The 22814-nt window shown below is 43.2% G+C and overlaps 2 protein-coding genes across 2 annotated transcripts in view; one reads left to right on the forward strand and one right to left on the reverse strand.

Annotated features, from left to right (window-relative positions):
• The window catches only part of UBE2D1 (ubiquitin conjugating enzyme E2 D1), a 34507-nt gene extending 30489 nt beyond the window's left edge, over positions 1-4018 (reverse strand). The window contains exon 1 of the mRNA XM_048505595.1: positions 3806-4018. Coding sequence (XP_048361552.1) covers positions 3806-3829 — 24 coding nt within the window. The 5' untranslated portion in view covers positions 3830-4018. The remainder of the gene's footprint in view (positions 1-3805) is intronic.
• Positions 4019-12358: 8340 nt separating this feature from the next.
• On the forward strand, positions 12359-22671 carry CISD1 (CDGSH iron sulfur domain 1). The gene is made up of 3 exons (XM_048505034.1): positions 12359-12487; positions 18397-18602; positions 22282-22671. The coding sequence occupies exons 1-3, from the start codon at positions 12457-12459 to the stop codon at positions 22369-22371; spliced, it is 327 nt and encodes a 108-aa protein (XP_048360991.1). The 5' UTR covers positions 12359-12456; the 3' UTR covers positions 22372-22671.
• The last annotated feature ends 143 nt before the right edge of the window (positions 22672-22814 follow it).

The following is a 22814-nucleotide window of genomic DNA, read 5'->3' on the forward strand; positions in this document are numbered from 1 at the left end:
CTGAGAAGTGAGAACTTCCCTTCCAAGTCCAGAGACTATATAATCTATTTCCACCCCACACATACCCCAGCACTTGCTGGGATGATACAGGAAGGCAAATTACCGGTAGCTATCTTCTGGTCACCTCCCCTTTTGTAGAGATTTTTTTTCTCCTGTGCAGGTCCACTGGATTGACTAGCTTCAGCTTTCAGCCTTTGAGTTAATAGCCTTATGTGATGGAGACTGCTTTCTTACAACCCTGCAAGGTAGTCCAAGTATAGTGATCTTGAAAGCTGTTCTCCACCAGTCAATAAACACATAGAAGCTCTGCTGATGGTGCCTCTGTACATGGCAGCTCTCTTTCATCTCCATGGCTACCAGCCATTGATGAACCTCTCCTGCATGAAATCTGTGTAATTCCTTCATACAAGTTTCCTTGGTAATTCCCAGCATAGAGTTGCACACTGAGCTTTATTGGTTCTCTAAAGCAGAACTGGAAAGGTACCTCCATGGGAAGTTGCATCAGAAAAGATCTATATTAAATAACTTTGCATGACCAGGGTCAGGTTGTAGGAGAGAAGATCAGAAGGCTGGCCAGTCAGCTAGTCAGGCTGCAGTTTGCAATGTGCCAGTTGTCTGCGGCCAGTCAAAAACGCTCGACCACGTACTGTTTTGATTAATGAACAAAGACATTATGCTAATTACAAAGCCAGCTGGCTCTCAGAGGATTCTGGATGTTCCCAGTTGGAAAGCTCTATGAATAACCTTGCAACAGCAAGTAGGGTTTTCTATGGAATGTTTGACTTCTGACACTGTGACAGTATCACACCCAGTCTAGCCTATCACACAGGGTTGTTGTGAGGATAAAACGAAAGTGAGGGGGGGAATAATGAAAGCCACTCTGGGACCCCATTGAGGAGACTGGCAGTATATACACAAAGTAAATTAATAAAATAAACATATGTGTGTTGATTTCATGCTTAGAGACACCTGCAGGTACAACTAATGGCCAGTAGGGGAAGCTAGACAATATGGCTTAACTGGGACAGGGACTCCATCAATTCAATGGATAGTCTGTCCCTATATACTCTCTGCAAGGTGACAATCTTCATGACTGCGTAGTGACCTAAATCAAACTAAAAACAAGGTATCCAGGATTGTGAACACATTTCAAATACTTATACAACAAGCCAGAGTCCTTAGTTGCATGGGTGACTGGGCTGTAAACACATTCCACGCCCTGCTTATGCTTTACACATGTTCCAATTTCACTCTGGCATTTGTTGCAACTATTAGCCCTTGTAAAGCCTCTTTTCAGGATACCTGATTTCTAGACTAAAGCTGCTGACCAAGATGCACAAGTGCTGAAAATACAACCATCTCCCCTTGATCTATCAAAACCTCATGCCATCTATCAAAACTCGCGAATGCACTATAGATATCTAATACAATGAAGTAAGATCTATAACCAAGACTTTGCCCACAACTACAGGATGTGACCAAGCTGAGCTTCCAGCACAGAACAAATTCTGGATACCAACAGATTTAAGAGTTTCTATAAGAACATCTAAATGTCAGTTTCACATCTTCAGAAAACTGGTTAAAATTTGGGATGGCGCAGATTGCTGTTCTGGTTGAACTTTAGAATGGAACCACAGCTTCTGGAGGGAGTAGACCTGGTCAACTTTCAATGGATTCTAGGTCCACTTAAAAACTGGGAGGAGGGCTCTATTCTCTCCTTGCCTTGGAGTTCCAGGGATGAATGAAGCAGAGATCTAGTGCAACCACCTAGACTGGGCTGGATCTCTGCCTTGCATCTAGGAGCAGTGACCTTGGAACAGAATAAAATTGGTGCAGCTGCCCATACAATGCTGGAAATTCTCCTATCACTATGCCTTTCTGACTGAGGGAGAAAGATTTCTCTTTTCTTACTTTTCACTCAGAGAGCTTCCCTTCTGGGATGTAGAACATGACCCACATTCCAGGAAAAAAGATCAGTAAAGCTACCAAAAACCAGGAAAAACCACTTCCAGACATAAACATAGTACAGTACCAACCATCACAACTTGGAACTTTGTCCCACTGATTTCAATGGGGCTTGCTGCCAAGTAAATGCATTTAGGATTGCAGCTTTGGCATACCATGTAATTGCCGTTGGCATTTTAGTTATCAGTTCCCAGTGACCTTAAAGAGACATAGCAACAGGATATGACATCTCAAAGCGAGTCTCTGCCTGAACAAGATACTAACATGTATCAGCAACATAAACTAGGGACTGAATTGTCATCATAACCCTAATCGAACATTTAATCACACCAGGTCAGCCAAATTTTTAGAGTGGCATTTTAATGGATTTTGCTTGTCTAAATTCACAAGGAAGTTTCATTAAGTGTCACACACTGCTGACAGCTGTTGTTGCTAAGACCTAGTTTGGCAAGGTTCATTTCCTCACCTTCTCACTATGAATGCTGCTCACCTCACTTGAGAAGGACAACACATTCCAACATCTGAATCCACCTCTCACTTTCTTTTTTTAGACTACTGAGAAAGAACTAAAGCAGATCATTGCAGTTAAGACTGAGCAATAGGCAAGTGGTCTCCCAGGCCTATAAAGTGGTACAATACTGGCATCTGTGTATCCACTCCGGGGGAGAAATGAAAGCAGGGGCTTCACCAAAGCAGAGGGGAACAAGCTATCTTCTAACTGTTGTGGTGGTGCAATAAGCTTTAAACACATTCATGGAGGAGATAAAAATTACATACCATTATATCAAACCAGTAAGATAAATGGTAAACGATCTGTGTTAGTTTCTTGCCTTAAAAACCATACTAGGTTGCCAAAGGTCAGCTGCAACCTGATGGCACTTTACACACACATCAAAGCACACATAAACACACAAGATTCATTATTACAACAGTTACTTTGTCCAAACGGCAAGTTGGTTGAGATAGCAAGAGTCCACTCATCACACTTGTAACCACCTTGTATTGGTCTGTTTTATCGGTGCTACCCTACTAGCATCAAAGTGCTGTGGTACTTTCACAAATTGCCACACAAAGGGGTCATGGCACAGCTCTTCCTCATGGTGACATAAACCCAGGCTCCCACTGGTATGGGGAACAAGCGCACCGTTCTCCCATGCTCTTGGCCTTCTGCTTCTGAGCTGCAGGAAAGAGGGGTGCTGCTGCATCTTCCATCCACTGTAATATAAAAGACACTCTTGAACCTCTTTCAGTATGCACCAACTACCTTTTGGGGCCAGCTTATGCACATTCCACAGTATCAAGAGGTCAAGCTCTTCCCAGACTACACCACTACCTCTTTTTTGGGGGAGGAGTGCTCAAAAACAGAAAACCTGGACGGCAGGCTGAGCCCCTAAACCTGACACATACACAATCGGGGTGAGGAGTTTTATTGGGGGGGGGGAGTGTTTGGGGATGGTGGAAGATTCACATACGACAACCCCCCCTCCCCAACCAGGATTTCATACAGTCTAGGAAAGCCATCACTTGATAACCATTCGAAGAGCAGCGTAAAAAGCGCACTGAGAGGTTATGCCTGAATCATTCCAAATGGGAAGGCGCCCCAATGAAAAAACATGCATTTGTCTGCTGATCGCCCCTTCCCAGGGTCTCCCTTCCCCCGCGTCAGGCCCAGACCCCCTCCCCCATCACGCCGCCTCTTCCCCCACCGCAAGTCCCGCTCTCCCCTCCGTGCCCTCCCCCTCCCCGCATTCCCCATCACCCCACGGCGAGCCCCAGGCCCCGCGACTCGAAGGCCGCCCCGCTCCCCACGGACAGCGGGGCACCGCTGGGGCACGCTCACCTTCTGTATCCGCTTCAGCGCCATGGGGAGCCGGGGATGCGGGCGGGCCGGTGTAGGGAAGCCGCGAGGGGGGGAGGAAGAGGAGGAGGCGGCGGCGGCGCTGGTTGCTCCAGGAGGGGGCCGGGCTCTCGCGGGGCGGGTTAAGGCCGGGGCCGAGGCGCCGCTCCGCTCCCGATCGAGGGGTCTTTTGTTTCCGCTTCTACTTATAGACTACACGCCCCGCCCACTCGTTCTCGCCGCCGAACGGCATCCTGGGAGATGTAGTTCCCCGAGGGTCACTGCCGCGGCAAAACGCCCCCTGCAGGGCTCAAACCGCAGCCGAAGTAGAATTGACACTAACTGGGATTCGGCGCTTAAGTTGCTGCAGCCCTAAATTATCTGGTCGTGGTGATGAGTCTGCCATTCAAAAGAATGGGCATATTCACTGCAGAATGAGCCATCTCTTCCAGGAGGCCGAGGTTCCCCTAACTCCTGCTGATGCCCCCTCTCTGTCCACTACTTTGGGGCACCTGCCCCCCTTTCCCCTTTAGATCCAACCCTGGTTGGGCTGAGAGAGTGTGACTGGCGCAAGGTCATCTAGCAAACTTCCAGTGTACTAACCGGGATTCAAATCTGGATGCCCCAGATACTAGTTTGACACTCTTAACTAGCTCTCTAAATAAACAAATAGCAATAAATAAATAAGTAGATTATTATTCTTATTCTTATTCTTATTTATTACATTTAATAGACCGCCCTACCCCCGATATAATGAACTGATTCTAGATTCACCCTTTTAGAGTACACTCTAAAAATTAAACTGAACTTCGTTTAGAATTGCTCTGCAAATAGCATGAAGCCAATAGATAGGAATAACTGATTATTCCTTTGTTTAACTACGGTTTTAAAATGAACTGTCAATACTGATCATAGATCCACAGTGTTAGAAGGGATCTCAACAGTTATATAGTCCGATATACCAATCAGTGAAGAAATGTGCAACTACATCATCCTTGACAGATGGCCATTCAGCCTCTGCTTAAACATCTCCCATGAAGGTATCTCCATCACCTTCTAAAGCTATCTGTTTCACCGATTAACGTCTCTTACCATTAAGAAGCTTCTCCTAGGATTTTGCTGCAATCTGTTGGAAGGGATCTTCCCATGAACTGAAATCCGCCAAAAATTATCCTCGTCTAGTCATAAGGAAACCTAATTTGCACTATTGCAACCTCTTGTCTGAAACCACCCCTATTGAAACAGAAAATGGATATGCAAGTGTCATTTTTGAAGAAGCTTTTACTAATAAAGGGTTTCCTATGTGACTGATTGGTCCAAAAACTTTATCATGTCACTGATGGCAGAGATGACCTCTCTTCAGAAACATTACCAACCAACTGGTTCTGGTGGGTTTTCCGGGATGTGTGGCTGTGGTCTGGTGGATCTTGTTCCTAACGTTTGGACTGCATCTGTGGCTGGCATCTTCAGAGGTGTATCACAGAGGGAAGTCTGTTACACACTGTGTCCCACCAGAACCAGTTGAATCTGGCCATGAAAGCCTTCCACAATACATTATCAACCAACATTACACTAGTTAATATGAAATGGCTTGACATACTAACTCACTTGATGTACACATGACTGTCAGTTCAGACTATTGTATTAATGACATGGCAAATTGGAAAATGAAAAATGTCAATCACAACACTTGTAGCTTGAGGCTATTGTCTAATCTTCTCCCAAACCACACTGGACAACTATGAGCCAGTGCTATCTTAACCTGGAATCTAATTACCAGTAGCAAAGGCAAACTTCTCTTGGGAGAAACATAGAATCATGACCTAGAGACCTAGGACCACAACTGAGCAGGTTCTATCTAGGGTTGCCCACTCTGGGTTGGGAAATATCTGGACATTTTGGAAGTGGTGCCTGGGAAGAGGCGGGTTTGTGGAGGGAAGGGATGTGCAACAGGGTATAATGCCATAATGTCTGCCCTTCAAACATCCATTTTCTCCAGAAGAACTGATCTTGGTTGTCTGAAGATCAGGGGATCTCCAGGTTCCACCTGGAGGTGAGCAACCTATGTTCTATCTCATATGGCTACTTACCACATTTCCAGTGCAAGCACAGTGTCTAAGATAAATGTTAAAATACATTAGGTTCATAAAGGGGTAGTTCTGTTTATATTCTGGACCCAGACAGCTTAGAGCAGTGGTTGTCAGTCTTTCCAGACAGGAATTATGCTTAAAAACTAGGGCACTTCAAGATCCAGTAAGCTGAAGGTATCTGGGTTAGAAAATATTCCAGTTCTAAAAATTCTTTGTTTCATAAAAGTGGTAACAACAAATAGATGGTGCTGCCAATACAATTCGGGTTTCCAACTGCCTAGACAAAAAAAAAAGTCATGTCCCTTTAGTAGAAAATTAATGTGGGTTCTTTTATATCAGCTAAATCTTACTTTGTCAATTTCTTTTAACCTTTATCCTCAAACCATTTGAGGTGCATGAACTATAGAGGGTAGATTGATTTACTTTATGCAATTTTGCTCCGAGAAAACAACTTGGCCTTCAAGCATAGCCTTGTAATCATCATTTTCTCGGACCGTTTCTATTAAATTAATTAGTTTGCCAAACTAAAATTCATCATATCCTGAATATTCAGCACAACTTGAATTCAGGTACTACATTCTGGTAAGATCAGAAAAAAAATTCTGCAGGTAATGTCATAATTATATATTTTTACAGCAGATCAACATGCACACACACAAAAGGCAGAAAAGAAAAGTATGCTGATTTGGTACCACGTGTAAAGGATGGCTAGTCACAGAAACGGGGAAAACAGAGGAAATTTCTGGATGGAAGTCTCATTGCTCCTGCAGCAGCAATGGAAAAATCATGTCAGCGCTGCTATCTGGATTACTTCATGACATTCTACCAGTATTTAAATTGAAGTGTTTGTGATGATTTTTGAGAAGACTGACTCCCAACTAGAGTGGCAGCATTCTGAGTTTATAAGTGGCACCACCAGTTGTCTCTTTCTGCCAGTTAGTGCAAACATAATCTCAAGACTCTGGATTTTTGCAAAAAGATTCCATCTGCCACATAGCCTCCATTCTTTTCCACATACTGAATGAGAAATTAGGGTATAGCTGATGCCCCACTGTTAGCAGCCCTTCACGGCTTCTGTGGTGCCCCTTCCTGTTTGAAACTTTTGTTAGAGCTAGTGCTCCTTTGTTGTACTGACAGATGTCTGAGATTTTTTTCAAAAGAGGGAAAAATCTTTTTGTGTACTGTAGGGATCCATCCATTTTTTTGGCTGTTACCAGCAGTCTCAAATGCTTTGTAACCCCTTCTTCTTCCCTGCATAAATCTACTGTATACTTGATCGTTTTTGGTAATCTGTGTCACATTCAGTCATGCACTGTAGAGTATTGAATAAAAGATTCACTCAATTCTCTAGTCACAAGTTTGCAGAAATAAATTCAAAATAATCACAGACAACCCCAGGCTTTCTTTTTTTAGTCAGAATTCCAATGAAGGATTAGTGCCTTTCATACCTAATAGCTATTCTGCAAATACAGTGTTCTCAAACAATAAACTCTCACGCATAGTTTTCCTTTTTTCCTATCTGGATTATCACCCAAAATATGAAAAACCTGTCTTCTGTACATGCCAGATAAAGAAATAATTCTATGAAAGTCTCTTATCTAGTCTACCTACAATGCAGTTTGAACAGTTATTTATATTAACTGTCTTTCCTTCAAACAACAACTTGCGGAGGGCTTCAGAAAGGTCATTATTTACTGTTTTGCTTTCTTCTTTCACTCTGATATATATTTGTCATAACAACCTTTGTAAAATGATACCACAGCAGACTGATTAGAAGAACTCTTAACTCTATGAGCTCTTTTATTATGACTGACCTAAAAATGGCTATTGTCCTATTTAAAATTTCTTCTGGTGACCCATGTGGAACGGCTTCCCTCCATACATTCATGCACTGAACACTTTGGTTCCTACTATTATCTCAGGTATTAAAGAGTAACCAATTCCTTTAAGTTAGATGGAGTACACATTCTCTTGTTAAGAATGTAGGGACATATGCTACTATTACTTTTCTTCATGGTAACGGGCTATTATATGCTGAGCAGTATATTGAGCATAGGAGCAGCACAGCCTGTATGAACTAAATCCAAAACATATTTACAGTGCAGTTCTTAGTAGTTATTGTCAATGGACCTTAAGGACAAGGTCCTATTTAAAGAGGCAGGTCAGGCAGGACAAAACCAGAATGCTGAAGTATGGATCCTCCTACCTGAAGGTATCACTGCCATTAGCCCCCCTTCCTACCCAGCTAGCTAGAGAGCAAGGGACAAAGCCTCTAGCTCTCCCAGGTCTAAGAATAAGAAAGTCACCCTTGCAAGCTAGGATACTTTAAGGCATGTTCCAGAAAACAATGACTCTAGCAGCTATAGCCAATATGTGTTAAAGTGCTGGATTCAGAGTGAAGCCCCCAAATACCACAAAATATAATTAAAGTGATTTATTATTAAATTGTGCATAAATTGTGCACAGGTTTTCCCAGTAATTCCTAGAGAGGAGTGACATCACTTTTAGTGTTTTCCTGGAAGTGTCATCACATCATCAGCCAGACAGCCATTTTTAAATGTTATTTTTTGCTTGTCACCGAAAGGGAACCTGGGGATCTCCCGCTCTGAGTGGAGGGTGTGTGGGTTGGCAGTCCTAGTCCACCCTCCAAAGCAGGTATTTTCTCCAATGGAACTAAACTCTTTAGTCTGGAAATCAGTTGTAATTCCAGGAAATCTCCAGGCCTTATGTAGAAACTGACAACCCTACCCATTAACCGTGCCACGTGCCCTGCTGGATGCTTGATACCCCTGATTTTGCAGTGACAGGCAAGGTTAAAGTCTCGAGTCTGGCAGATGGCCTACCTTTACCTTGGTACTCCACAGGTGTGTGAGATGGACAGGATCAAAGTAAACTTACCACCTGCTCCTTCTTTCAAACAAACACTATTTATTTCATATTAGTAAAAATCTCATTGAAGAAATACACCCTAATTACTAAAAGCATTTTAAATTTAAGACATTTTGTGGATGGATGGTTCACAGTGCAATCCTAAGAATGTTTCCTTGAGGGTAAGTCCTGTTGAATATATTTGAATTAGATTCTGAGGCTTGATTAGGATTGCTATCGGAAGGAAAAGAAGTTAGCAATTCTGCCAAGAAGTCCTATGTTAATCAATGAGTCTTACTTCCAGGAAAGTGTTTTTAGGACTGCACAGATATGTACTGTTATTAGCTTCATTTGGAGCCTGCCTTTCTCTTTGGTATTCCAGGTGCATTTCAAACATGAATAAATACCATTCACTCAATCAGCAAGTGAATTATAAAGTAATTTAACAGCAAAGATTCTATGTAAAATGGAATTTTAAAACAATCTCATGATGTGTTGCTTATTTTCAAACACTTCTGGTGGCAACAAGGGAGGACAATTCAAAGGTTCAAAAAGTATGGGGAAAGTAAGAAAGCTGTCTCCAAATCTGACACTTCCTTACAGTACTAAAACAGTGCCAGAAGGCCAGAACTATATTAATGCACAACATTTCATGATTTTTGCTGTACATTCCTATGCAGAGTTGCTCCAGTTGAAACCCACTGAAATTTCCTGCCAAAGGTTCTGTGCCATTTAGCAGCTGTATAGAAAATGCAATCCTAGGTAGAGTTACATCCAAAGGAATTGCACTATTGGTCAGCCTCAGGGAGCAAAACCAGATTGGAGCTTTGTGGCACTTTGGAGACAGATAGTAAACTGACACGAAATTTAATTAGTATTTAACAGGCTCAAGACTCCCATTCATCAATGAACAGTTTACAGCTCCATTCTATAACCTTCTCAGCAAAAACAACTAATTAAAATTGTAACTTCATCAGTCATGTGCTGGACGTGTTTTTTTTTAGAGCGCTCCGCTTGGGTTCTAGTGCCTACTTAGCAGAACTAGGTAGGCACTAGGACCCAAGCAAAGCATTCTAAAACAAAGAACGTCCAGCATGTGACTGATGAAGTTACAATTTTACTTAGTTGTTTTTGTTGAGAAGGTTATAACTTCATTTGCTCAGAAATAGATTGCCAACAAGTTTAGAGTCTGTTGTGGATGGTACTGGTTGGTGGAAGGTGGCAGTAGGGTTTGGTGGGTGGTAGTGGGGTGTAATGGGGTAGTAGGTAGTAGAGGGTAGCAGCAGGTGGTAGTAGTGGGGGATGAGTAGCAGCTGATGTGGTGGAGAGTTTTAGGGGTAGTAAGGCATAGTGGGAGTTAGTAGGGGTAGTGAGTGGTAGTGGGTTTGAATGGGGGTAGTGTGTTTTGTGGGTAACAGTGGGTGGCAGTGTGTTGGTGGGTGGTAGTGTTGGGTATTTGGGGGAGTTGTGTGGTAGCAGGGGGTGGTGGGTGGTAGTATTGGGTTGTGAATGGTAGTGGATAGTGGTTGGTGGCAGTATGGTGTGGCAGTGGTAGTGAGTGTAATGGGGGTAGTGGGTGGTAGTTGTGGGGAATTTTGGTGGGGAATTTAGGGGGCATGGTGGGGGATTTTGGGGGGTAATAAGGGGTCATGGGTGGTGGGTTATAGAAGGTGGTGGTATTGTGTTGTAATGGGCAGTAGTGGGGGTAGTGGGGCGTAATGTTGGGTATTTAGGGGTGGTGTGTGTTAATAGGTGGTAGTGGGGATGGTGGATAGTTGGTGGTAGTTAAATGGTAATGGTGGGTAGTTGATGGCAGTGGGGTGGTGTGTTAGTGAGGGTGGTGAGTGGTAGTATGTTGTAGTGGAGGGTTGTGTGTGTTGGTAGGTGGTAGTAGAGGTGATAGGTGGTAGTGGGTGATACCCTGTTTTATCACTGGTCGATTCCCCATGGGGAAAATCATCCTGGGATCGGACCGGGACAATAAAGTACAGTACCTTTTGATTCCGGTCTGTCACTGCCCACAGCAGCTGAGGTCTGGAGTTGAAACTGCGATCAGAGCCCGGGAGCCTCCTGTGCTCTTCATTCCCGATTGGCTGTTGCTTTAGGGCGGGAACGTGAATGGGAGTTCCTTTTTTTGTTTTTACGTAACAGCTACGTAGCTATGTCGTTACAAAGCATAGAGCTTCATGGACAAGAACAGCACACAAACATGCACCTATCAGTTGCATGGTTATGGCTTCGCATGCAAGAAAAAAAGGCGTGTTCCTGCCCGCCCTGAGTCCCCCATTCTGCGCATGCCCAAGAGACTTAGCTGTGATTGGCTGACAGAACAAACGGAGACTCAGGGCAGGAAAACGATTCCCCATGATACTGGGCTCATCCCGTGTTCACCAGAAAAGATATACCTTCCTGGTGGTTTCTGAAAAACCCTGGATGAGGGGGGTATTGCAGGGCTGGCATGGGACTGAGCCGAATTCGACCCAGGAGCCGTGGGGAGTTCTCCCGTTGTCCCGGGGCACCTACTGGAGCACATTATTTCCCCATGGGGAATTGATCACTGAGTAAAATACAACCAATCAAATCATAAAGGATGCAATCCTAAAAACCCTTTTCTAGGAGTGAGTATGTGCCTGTGTAAAGTGCCACCAAATCACAGCTGACTTATGGGGACAGGCAACAGACATTCCAAGGTGGTTTGCCATTGCCTGCCTCCCTGCTTGCTAAAAGAGTTCTAAGAGAACTGTGACTGGCCCAAAGTCACCTCAGGGTTCATGTGGAGGGGTGGGGAAACAGTCTGTAGCTCTTAAACAGTACACCATGCTGGAGTAAAACCCCATTAAATAGAACAGGGCTTTTTTTCTGAGTAGACCTGCTTAGCCTTGTTCTCACCTTTGACATTTTAAACCAATGGTTCTCAACCTGGGGGTCGGGACCCCTTTGGGGGGGGTTGAACAACCCTTTCACAGGGGTCACCTAAGACTCTCTGCATCTGTGTTTTCCATCTGTAAAATGGATACATGTTAGGGTTGGGGGCAGTGGTGGGATTCAAAAATTTTAATAACAGGTTCTGATGGTGGTGGGATTCAAACAGTGGCGCCGCCGCACACACACACCTCCAGTCCCTACTGGGCAGGGAGGCTGCTTTAGTAACCCCTTCTCCGCACTCAGAAAAAATTAGTAACCACTTCTAGAGAAGTGGTGAGAACTGGTTGGATCCCACCTCTGGTTGGGGGTCACCACAACATGAGGAACTGTATTAAAGGGTCGCGGCATTAAGAAGGTTGAGAACTACTGTTTTAAACCCATCTGCAAATTTATTCGAACACCCCCCCCCGCCCCCGCCCCCGCCCCCGCCCCCTTTCCATTTCTTACAGAACATGCCCATTTGGGCACAGGCTCTGTTGAATGCAAGAACTATGCTGCAGCCCTGAGCCGGACGCATTTGGAAGCGCATCGCCTTGAAAGAAGCTGAATTCGCTTCAAAGTAGTCCCATGAACAAGCAGTCCCATAAACATCCCAGGCATGATTTGGGATAGCAGCCGGGCCTTTTTAAAAGGAGGGTCGCAGCCGCCGCCGCCATGTCGCGCGCCTTGGGACGCAGGCGCAATCGACCTACGCCACTCCCGTTTCCCTTCCGGCGTGTCCTCTATGGTCGGAATAGACTATCCTCAGACCGCGTGAGCAGTGCAGGAATAATGGGTGGCGGGTCGCATTCCTCTGTGAGGGGTAAGCGCGTGCAGAAAAACGAGGGGACACGTTGTTTTTTGCAATGCAGGGGCCGAATGTGGGATTGCTTTTCAGCTGTCTACCCTTTTTTTTACCAGCGCTTTGCACTGGCCTGCGTTTGGTTTCCTTTCTTTCCCATCTCCTTGCCCACCTTTGGGAGAAACGAAGAAGAATCGAGTGATCCACTTTGCATTCTTTTGCTTGCTCCCCGTTGGGAGTTCTTTCTATTCAGTCCTCGGGTTTGGAGATGCGACTTTTTAAAGGGGCGGATTTTATTTCTGTGTTGCATGGCCAAGCTCCTCCGGCCTCTGCAATGACCTTCAGGGAACTTCTCCTCTCCCCCACTCCCCGACCTGTTTCACATTGCTGCCTGCTGCAGCTCTCGAGGGTCACCCACCAAGCTCCCTTGGAAGCCCATTCTGGCTGTGCAATGTGACGGATGTTTGTAGCGGCATCTTGCAGGGCGTGGAGTATTCGCGCTCTTTATTGTGGCACATAATGTGCATTTTAAAGGCGCCTTCCAGCGAGAAACTCCTGGGGATCGCGGTCGTGATTCACGTGTGTGCCTTTCTCGCACCCCTGTCTTGCTTTCCTGCCTTGATATGGGAAACAAAAAATGGTCGTGACGGCCAGGCAGCTAACAAGAAAATCCTAAGCAATTCTCGGCTCCTAGCGGCTTTGTCCTGAAAGATGGGCGTGCCTGTGTGTGCGGTGCTTTGGTAGGTCACATAGAATGAGGTTGTAGGCAGGAAGCATTAATCCAAAGCGAAATGCAAACCCCCCACAAATACAGTACCGTTTGGTAGGACCAACTTAAAATTACCCCAAATTGTGCAACCTTTTGAGTTCTCTGGAGCTCTTTATCAGGCTGTGACATTCACACATAAGGGGGTGTGTCTCTCAGATTATGGTTTTAAGGCAAGGCTGCCTATCTGTTTTATTTATTTATATTTTACATTTTTACCCTGCCAATCTCCCAAGGGACTCGAGGCGGCTTACCTATGTAATCATAATAAAATAATACAATAATATAAAAACAACACAAAAAGTATACATATTAAAACCAATTTCAAGCAAGATGGCATAAAACCTACATAACAACATAAAGGAGCAAGGTCAGTATTGGCGATCACATACAAAGCCCTTCATGAAATTGCCCCCTCTTGTTTATGGGGCTACTTCTTTTCCTATGTATGTTTTTCGCCACAACTATTTTCTCGTGCTAACGGATTTTATGAACGCGAATGTGGAGATGGGCAAAATCAACAGCAGCGAGTACAGGTGCTTTCTCTGTTGTGGCCCCCTCCTTGTGAAAAGGCCTGCCTCAGGAGGTAAGGAAAATTTCACATACACCCCTCCCCCCGATTGACTTTGTGCAAGAATTTAACTATTCAAGAGAGATTTCTGCACAGGTAATAGGGTTGTGTTGTATGAAATGATTCACAAACTTACTTGAATAAATGAATGACTGGGAATGTGGTCTGTACTGTTGTGTATGGCTTATGGTAAGTTGGATCCTGTTATATAATTTCTGTACTATTTAATGTGTCATGTTAATATTTATGCTTTGGTTGTTTCTGATTGTTGCAGAGTTCTAAAATCCTATTGTCTTGGTTATTGAATCTTGTTGACCGTACCGACTCAATCTGTGTAATTAGTATCTGAATCTGATTCTGTTAAGTGTGTTCTGCTGACACTTCCTCTGCAGCTGCTAATTCAAAGTTTGGAATAATGTTGTTTATTGCCCAGGAAACTCTATAAGTAGACAGTGTAGTATACATATTGATTTATTTATTGGATTTATATCCCGCCCAATCCCCAAAGGGCTCTGGGTGGGTTACAACAAGCTTTGAACATTAAAATATGGCACTCAGCTCAAACTGGCTGAACACACATTAACAACCAGTGACCCATGCTGGAAAATGATGCTCTTCTCACAGTCAGTGGGAGGCAAACCTTTTCTTGACCAAAGACAGTCTCCAAACAGGGCCTGCAACAAACCAAGATCTGTCCCCATATCCACATTCACTTGTTCATTTGCCAATGTTATACATGCCCTCAAATGTCAGCAGTGCCCTTCCACTTGAACATTGCACATGACTGGAAAGTGTATATGGCCCCTTCCGCACACGCAAAATAATGCGTTTTCAAACCACTTTCACAACTGTTTGCAAGTGGATTTTGCCATTCCGCACAGCTTCAAAGAGCACTGAAAGCAGTTTGAAAGTGCATTATTCTGCATGTGCGGAATGAGCCTATGTGTTTTGCAGATGCTTTGTCTGGGGTTTTCCTTCTTGCCAGCTCATTATGTTCTGTTGATAGATTTTTTGAGTGATTTAGTTAGCGCTGCCTACTTTCCTGAAGCAGGTGGTGGGTGGGTGGGTTCCTGGGAAGGTTCTGCAGATGCCATGCTGGGGAACTCTGATTTATGGTTCAATAGGCAGAAAGCAACTTGCTGTAGAGGCTTCTTAGTCCTCTGTTCTGAGGAAAAGATAGCTGAACACAATATCCGATCAGTTGTACAGGCAGGACAGCTAAAGATAGAAAACTTCCAGAAGTGTCCAGGGGGGTTCCTTCAGAAAAACAAACAAAAAACAAGCAGAAATCTTTCATTATTGCATGTATTTTGAGACATACTTTAAGGATATGAAATACATTGGAAAATAAAAGTACTCTTTGATGTAGGGATTACATTTATAAGTAGGAAATGTTTTATATGAACAGAATTTTATATATAGTTATTGATTGAGATGGAGCTGCATTCTGTCTCACCATAAAATATCCTAGTTTTATATTAGGGGTGGGTTTTTGTGCTAGATTGGAAAATGGAGGGTGGTGGAAAAATAAATAATTTGTGTTACTGTGCATAAATAAAATGACTTTTTTGTATTAGTATTTCCCCAGTCTTGTTTGTGGATCTCCAATTTTATTGTTGGAGATCCATTCCTCATGTTTGTGTCAGTTTGTTACTTAGATACTCTTGTGGTAGGTAGTTTGTCCTGTGAGACTGTGTGTTTATATCTTTGTGATTGTACTCTGAAATTTATATATATTTTAAAAAACTTGTCCCAGTAGAAAAATTTCTATTGCCAGCCTACCAGTTCTAGGCCTAAATAAAAATACAAAACAGTGAATCAGTTTTACTGGGTCACAGAATGCTTCCTTAGGCATCTTAAAGCAAAGAAGAGGACATGCAGGGCTCTTGCATGGACTGGGCAGCCCAATGGTGTGTATGGGGGAGCAAATGGGCTTATTGAGTTGGCACAGGGTTGCGCCAGCACATCTGCTATCCCTACTGCCATAAGTAGTGTAAGTCCAAGGGCTATTCTGGGACCTTCCTGGCCTGAAAGGATAGTGGAAGGTTTAGGTCAGTGATGGCGAACCTTTTCGAGACCGAGTGCCCAAATTGCAACCCAAAACCCACTTATTTATCGCAAAGTGCCAACATGGCAATTTAACCTGAATACTGAGGTTTTAGTTTAGAAAAAATGGTTTGCTCCGAGGCGCGCATTACTCGGGAGTAAGCTTGGTGAAGCAACTGGGTGAATCATGACCCTGGGAGGGTTTACTCGGAAGCAAAGCCAGCCTAGATGTGTGTGTGGGGGCGATTTTCCGCTCCCCCCACATGACGATCTCTGTGCTTGTGTGCCCACAGAGAGGGCTCTGTGCCACCTCTGGCACATGTGCCATAGGTTTGCCACCACTGGTTTAGGTCTTTGGAGCTCTTCAGAGGGGAGGCATTTCTGGGCCAGGCACTGTTGAGCTGTGCAGTGCTTGTCCACCTCCCAGTTTTCCCTCCCTTTAGGTGGCTAGGTTTTTTTTTAATTTTTGCTGCTATGCCGCTTTGAAGCCCTCTGGAGGTAGCACGGCAGCATAGCAGCAACACTGCCCTGGTAGCCATAAATTAACCACCTGTGATCTTCTGCACTGGGCACATAGTAGCAAGCTTAGTCCTGAATCACTTTGAGACAAAACCCATGCAGATATGACTTCAGCTGTGCCCAACAGTACATATATGTCATTTCCTCTCCTCCTTCTTGAAGCTTGAAAAAAAAATTATGTGGGATCAAAATGCTACCTCGCTGCTCTGATAATTTAAGATGATTCTTATACAATTTTTATGACCCAGTTCCTGTTGAGTTTATGTAAGTCACTGTACCCTGTTCAGGATAAAGATGACAGGAGGTTTGTGAATTCATCTGCCATTTCTGAACTGACTTAGTTCTAGAATGCTCTGCTTGGGTCTTAATGCCTTGGGGACAGAACTAGGTAGGCAGTAGCAGCATTCTAGAACAGAGATGGTCCAGTGGTGGCGAACCTATGGCACTGGTGCCAAAGGTGGCACTCAGAGTCCTCTCTGTGGGCATGTGCGCACAGAGTTCGTCATGTAGGGGGAGCAGAAAATCACCCCCACACACACACCTAGGCTGGCCTTGCTTCTGAGTAAACCCTCCTAGGCGCGTGATTCACCCATTCGAAGCATTGCACGGTTGCTTTACCAAGTTTACTCCCAAGGAACACGCGCCTCGGAGCCAACCGTTTTTTCTAAACTGAAACCTCAGTATTTGGGTTACATTGTGGTGTTGGGACTTTGCGATAAATAAGTGGGTTTTGGGTTGCAATTTGGGCACTCGGTCTCGAAAAGGTTGCCATCACTGGTCTAGGAAATGGCAGATGAATTCACAAATCTGTTGCCTTTATTCTGAACAAAAGCGTTCAGATTTATTACGTCCAGGAAATCCTTTCCCTATCTATCTGTTATAAAATTAACGTTTTTCTATCTTTCCACAAACCAAACCTGCATAAAGTGGATTCTCAGTGGGCAGTACTAGCTGTGTTTGGTTATGGTATAACACTTAACTCTTTGCCCACAACAACAGCAGCAAAACAAAAGAACTTAAAATGTTCCTAAGTATGTGTACATAGGATTACTGTGCTAAAGAGTGATGAGGAAGTATTTATTTACTTCATTTCTACCCCACTTCAGTGGGGGCCCAGTGCAGTACAACCACCCGGTGAGGTAGATTAGACTGAGCAAGTATGACTGGATTAAGGTTATCCAGCGAGCTTCCATGACAGAGTAGAGTTTCAAACCTGATCTTAAACTGACACACTAACCACTAAACCACAGTGGCTTGCAATAAATGCCATGGAATTTTTCAAGTTCAATTGAATTTATAAATAAACTTTTAGAAAACTTTTAGTTTTCTCTCTCATTTTGCAATTCTAATTTTATACCCAGCTTCTGTTTCTTAAAAGTCATTGTGCGAGAATGCATTAGCACTTGTTGCAAACGGGACCTGACCTGCTTGAAAACTGTCAGTTTCCAAATTCCTCCTTCTGTGAATTGTTACTATAAGAATTTAAAACACTGCTTCCAGTATTCCAAAAATGGATCTCTTCTCTCCCTCTATACAAATTAAATCAAGGTGATCCTGTCCCCTGAAATGGTATTCTAACAAAATCACTTGCTAAAGTCATTGGTATTCTTAGTGGTGTCTGATGTCAGAACAAAGGCTAACATTGTAATTCTAAACATCCTTTCAGAAGGTAAGTTTAGCTCATGCCATTAAAGGTTTTGTAAATTGAGGATAAGTTTAATTTAATTCAGTGAAACTTAGTTGTGAATAATCATTCTCATGGGTGCTCCAAAAGGCTGCAGTACTAAGCACATCACTTGGGAGTAAAATCTTGCAGTGACAAGTGCCTGAGAGAAACATGCATAGGACTGGGTTGTAAAGATGAAAAACCAAATTGCTTTAGCTTCTGTGGCTCAAGAGTGGAAGAAGAGATGGAAGGGCAGCTCAGACATTGTGCAAGTCTTTATACTGAGTCTTTATACTTTTCATCTCCCTGATGTCCATGCAGGGGTACTCAGTTGTGATTATTTCTCCCACTTCTTGTTTCAGTTGAATGGATTGTAGCAGTCTCATTTGCTGCTGGAGCAGCCGCCGTTGGGTATCTCGCTTACAAAAAATTTTTCCACCAGGACCGCTGCCGTAGTTCGATGGTCAACCCACATATCCAGAAAGATAATCCCAAGGTAGTTCATGCATTTGATATGGAAGACCTGGGGGATAAAGCTGTGTACTGCCGCTGCTGGAGGTCTAAGAAGGTAAGAGAAGAAAATAGCATTACTCCACAGATGTGTTTGATGAATGCTGCAGAACCCAGACAGGTATTGTGAGAAATGAAGGTTTGGACAGAATAAAAGCTAGGAGTTGAAGGACGTCTTTGATTTTGGAAAGGGTAAAGAAAGTGGTTTTCTATAACAGAACATCTTACTTTATCCATCTAAGAATGTGGGGTTATATCCAGAAAATTTAAAGCAAGTCTGCTCATAGAACCGATCCTTTTCACTCCTTCTGAAGTTCCTTCCCCAGTTGAAGAGCTGTTCTTGGAGATAGGGGGACCCTTTAAAAACAGAGTGGGGTGTATTTAAAGTGGAAAAATCTATTAATTATATATATAAAAATGGAACTGCCTTCTGCTTAAGGAAAGGGCCGCTTTGGATCCAGCTAGTAAATGTCCTGTCCTTTACGTGCTGCTCTTTCCTTGTTCAACCTCTGGCAATTGTGCCTCTGGACCAAAAGATACGGTAATGTGAATCTGTTTCTTAATCACTTAATCTACATGGCATTTCACTCTGGTTACTCTCTTAGAAGTTGCTCTCCTTTTTAGGGAATTGCACTTTCCTGTCACCAAGAGATATAAAACCTTTTTAGCATTGCAAGATAAAAGCAAATGCTGTTTGAAGAAATACTAGTTCATTTAAGGCTTCAGCCTTGAATAAAGAGATACTACATTCAGTCTTGATGCACATCTGCAAGCAAGTCCCCTTGGATTGGTGGGACTTGCTTTGGACTAAACATTAATGTAATGCTAAAAATATTTTAGGGTTTGTAGTGGTTGTTAAAACTATAATACGACCAAGCATGTAAGAGAATGAGGACAGGTTGAGTCCCAGTTCTCAGTGGTTATTGATATGTGTCCTCTTCTCTCCTCCTTTCAGTGGTGCTCGAAGCAGTATTTGAACCCTGCTCCTCATCTAGCGTCCGATTCTATTTGTCACATTCTCTATATAAAGTTATCTAATAAATGCTAGAAGGCGTAGTTCATGGTAGCCAATATGCCTAGGCCCTAATTGCTGTGATGTTTGTAAAAGTTTTGCTGTCCTACCAAATAGACCTTACTGCAGACTGAAAATCTTAGCTTCTGTGGTGCTGGGAGAGAGGTCTGTACACTCTCACACAAGCTTAGATGAAATTGTCCTTTCTGAGCATGAGTAAATTCTGAACTAAAATGGAAAAACTGGAATTATTTCACTGGTGTGCAACACTGAGGGCTCCTGAGGAGGAATCGCTCTTATCGATCTATCGATCTATCGGTCTATCTAATCAGATTTAATATACTGCCCCATCCCCAAAAGGCTCTGGGCGGTGTACAACCAATAAAATGATCACATTAAATTATGATCAGTAAAACAAACATTTTAAATACCAGTTAAAACATAAATAACAAACAGCTCCAACCTCTGTCCTAAAATCAGATGATGACAACATATACAATGGACTCGTCAGGCGGTTGGCATAATGTGGGCAAGCCCCCAAGGTGGAATATGGGGGGCGGGGGGCGGCACATTTAATGGCCGACCTCCCAAAGGCCCAGTGGAACAACTACGTCTTGCAGGTTCCCATTTATCTTGCCAATTTATCCAGCTAACACTGTAGATAATCTGTAGGATGTTGGTTCAAATGCAGTGTAAAGCCTTGGCTCAGCACTATACAAAAAGACCCTGTGCTTGTCGCTCGCTTTTTTCTCCCATGTGGTTAAGTCAGAAATTTTGTTCAAATGGTATAGTTTGTCATTACATGTAAACCAGCAAAACTATGGTTTGCGCCACTCCTCCAAGCCTGCATTGCAAAGTAGCATCAAACTTTAGTTTATAATCCTGGCTTAGAGGATAAGCATGGTTTAGATCAGTGGTTCTCAACCTTCCTAATGCCACGACCCTTTAATACAGTTCCTCATGTTGTGGTGACCCCCAACCCTAACATTTATCCATTTTACAGATGGAGAACACTGATGCAGAGAGTCTTAGGCGACCCCTGTGAAAGGGTCGTTCGACCCCCAAAGGGGTCCCGACCCCCAGGTTGAGAACCACTGGTTTAGATGTTAAGGGAGATTTCTGATTGCACTAATGTCATTAGATGCCAACCATGCAAGGCAGGAGAGGAGAGTAAGCATGCGAGCATCATGCAGCGTTTATCCATAGTTTGGAATTATGTCTGAACTTGCCCAGTGTGTGAAGCTGAAATTGTTGGGTTTTGGAGAACCTGGCTTCTATAAGAAGTTGGTAAAATTAGAAAACAGCTACCATTGTGCAATAATACAGCTACAAGAGGCTGTTTCTACTTCTGTTCTGTGGCATGGCCTGCCATAAAGTCTGTCACCCTATTATGATTTCACAGAATATGCAAAACAGAAATATTCAAGAGGACATTTTTATTAAGGGATTGGAACTGTGGTAGACTGCAGCAGTCCAGGAAGTTGCTTTGTAAGGGATTGGCATCTATTGCTATGTTTATTGCATCCATCACTTTCCTTTTTACTAAAATTTGTTTTTCCTTTGTCACCTACTTTCTGCATTGTCTTGTCATGCCCAGAGAGTTCTTTCCTTTTCATTGTTTTTGTTTGCCCTGCATCCCAATTCTGCAACCCTTGTTCTACAGCATTGTTGATTGGAGGTCTTTTCTGCCTGATTGAACTGTTTTTTAAAAAATGTGTAATCCACTTTGAGTCTTGGTGAGAAAGGCAGGGCACAAATGAAATAAATACATCTAAAGAAGGGAAACTCCACTTATGCCTGTTGGGCTGTTAATATGATCTGGTAATGGAGTACTACAAGAGAACCTTACCAGGTATGTTTGGTCCAGAGCGCTTTTTAAAGAGGATTTTAGCTTAAGTGATTAGAAAGAGTAACATTTCTCCCTGTGTTGCCTGTCTTCTTGCTGCCCATCCACGCAGCATTGTGAAAGTTAGCATAGGGGGGAATAGAGAGGTCTTTCCCCACACACTTACTACTGGGGTTTTTTGGAGGTGGAGAAAGTATCACTTGTCAGCCAGAACTGCACCCATATATTTACTGGACTTCATGTTTGTGAATGCTTTAGTAATAGTCCATAATTTGATTTTCTGTGTGGAAAATGCAGTCTTATTTGTAAATGACTACTGTTAAGTTCAATAACAGTTCAGTATCCAATGATGAGTAGCTGCAACCCTGCTTAAGAAGAGAACGGTCATGCAGATCTCTGCCCCCTCAGGTTTTCTAGCTTACAAAGATAACTTCCCTCTGCCTCTTCATCTCCAGACAAGTTGCACTTGATGTATTGATTCCAGTTCTCCTGGATTGAATTAAAGTAGCATTAATCTTGCAAGGCAAATATTTAATGGTCCGCCAAGCCAAGTGTTTGCTTGCTGTTTCTAAAGGTTACAGCTGAGCTAGTGCTGTCACGCTTGGAAGGTGTTCAATACTTGCAGAGATTAGGAGAGGGAGTACTTTGCAACCCAAATCTTGATACTCGTTCTTGGACAACTTTAATTTGTTGAAAGCCTGGGTAAGTCTTCTCTTGTGTTGCACCAAATACATCTGTAATGCTTTCTGATGTTCTGGGTAATAATCTGCTACATTCATAGACCATTGTGCTAACCAGTATTTTTCACAGTCTTAAGTTTATTTGCCTTGCCAAAGAATGTGTACAGTTACAATTGTTTAATCTCTTTCCCCCCCGTAGTTCCCATTGTGTGACGGGTCTCACACAAAGCACAATGATGAAACAGGAGACAATGTGGGGCCTCTCATCATCAAGAGAAAAGATGCATAAACACCCAGTGGTTTGGACAACATGACTTTGCTGCAGCGCTTTATTCTCACTTATGATTGAAGTTAATGGAGATCTTAAGTCATTTCACTGAAGATTTTTTTTAGATGTGATACACAGCAAGTTCCAGCATACATCATGCCATGGTGTTTGCCTTGCTTAAACACTACAGAATGTTGGGGATGAATACCTGTGATTTCCAAATTTTATTTGTTTTGTAAAGTGTTCATTCTCATAAGGTGTAAAAAACCTCTTAGAATGTACTCTGAATTGTGTATTGATGCATTAAATTATTTTCAAATACGTGGTGGCATTCTTCAAAAACATCACTGTTTAGAATCTGAAAAAACAAATATAATGATATAGAATGACGCAGTTTACCACCCGGTTCAAACACTGTGTAGTGGGAATAGTGAATGGCATGAAATTCAGAAAGGAAACCCATG

The sequence above is a fragment of the Sphaerodactylus townsendi genome, linkage group LG08 (genome assembly GCF_021028975.2).
Source record: "Sphaerodactylus townsendi isolate TG3544 linkage group LG08, MPM_Stown_v2.3, whole genome shotgun sequence".
NCBI lineage: Eukaryota > Metazoa > Chordata > Lepidosauria > Squamata > Sphaerodactylidae > Sphaerodactylus > Sphaerodactylus townsendi.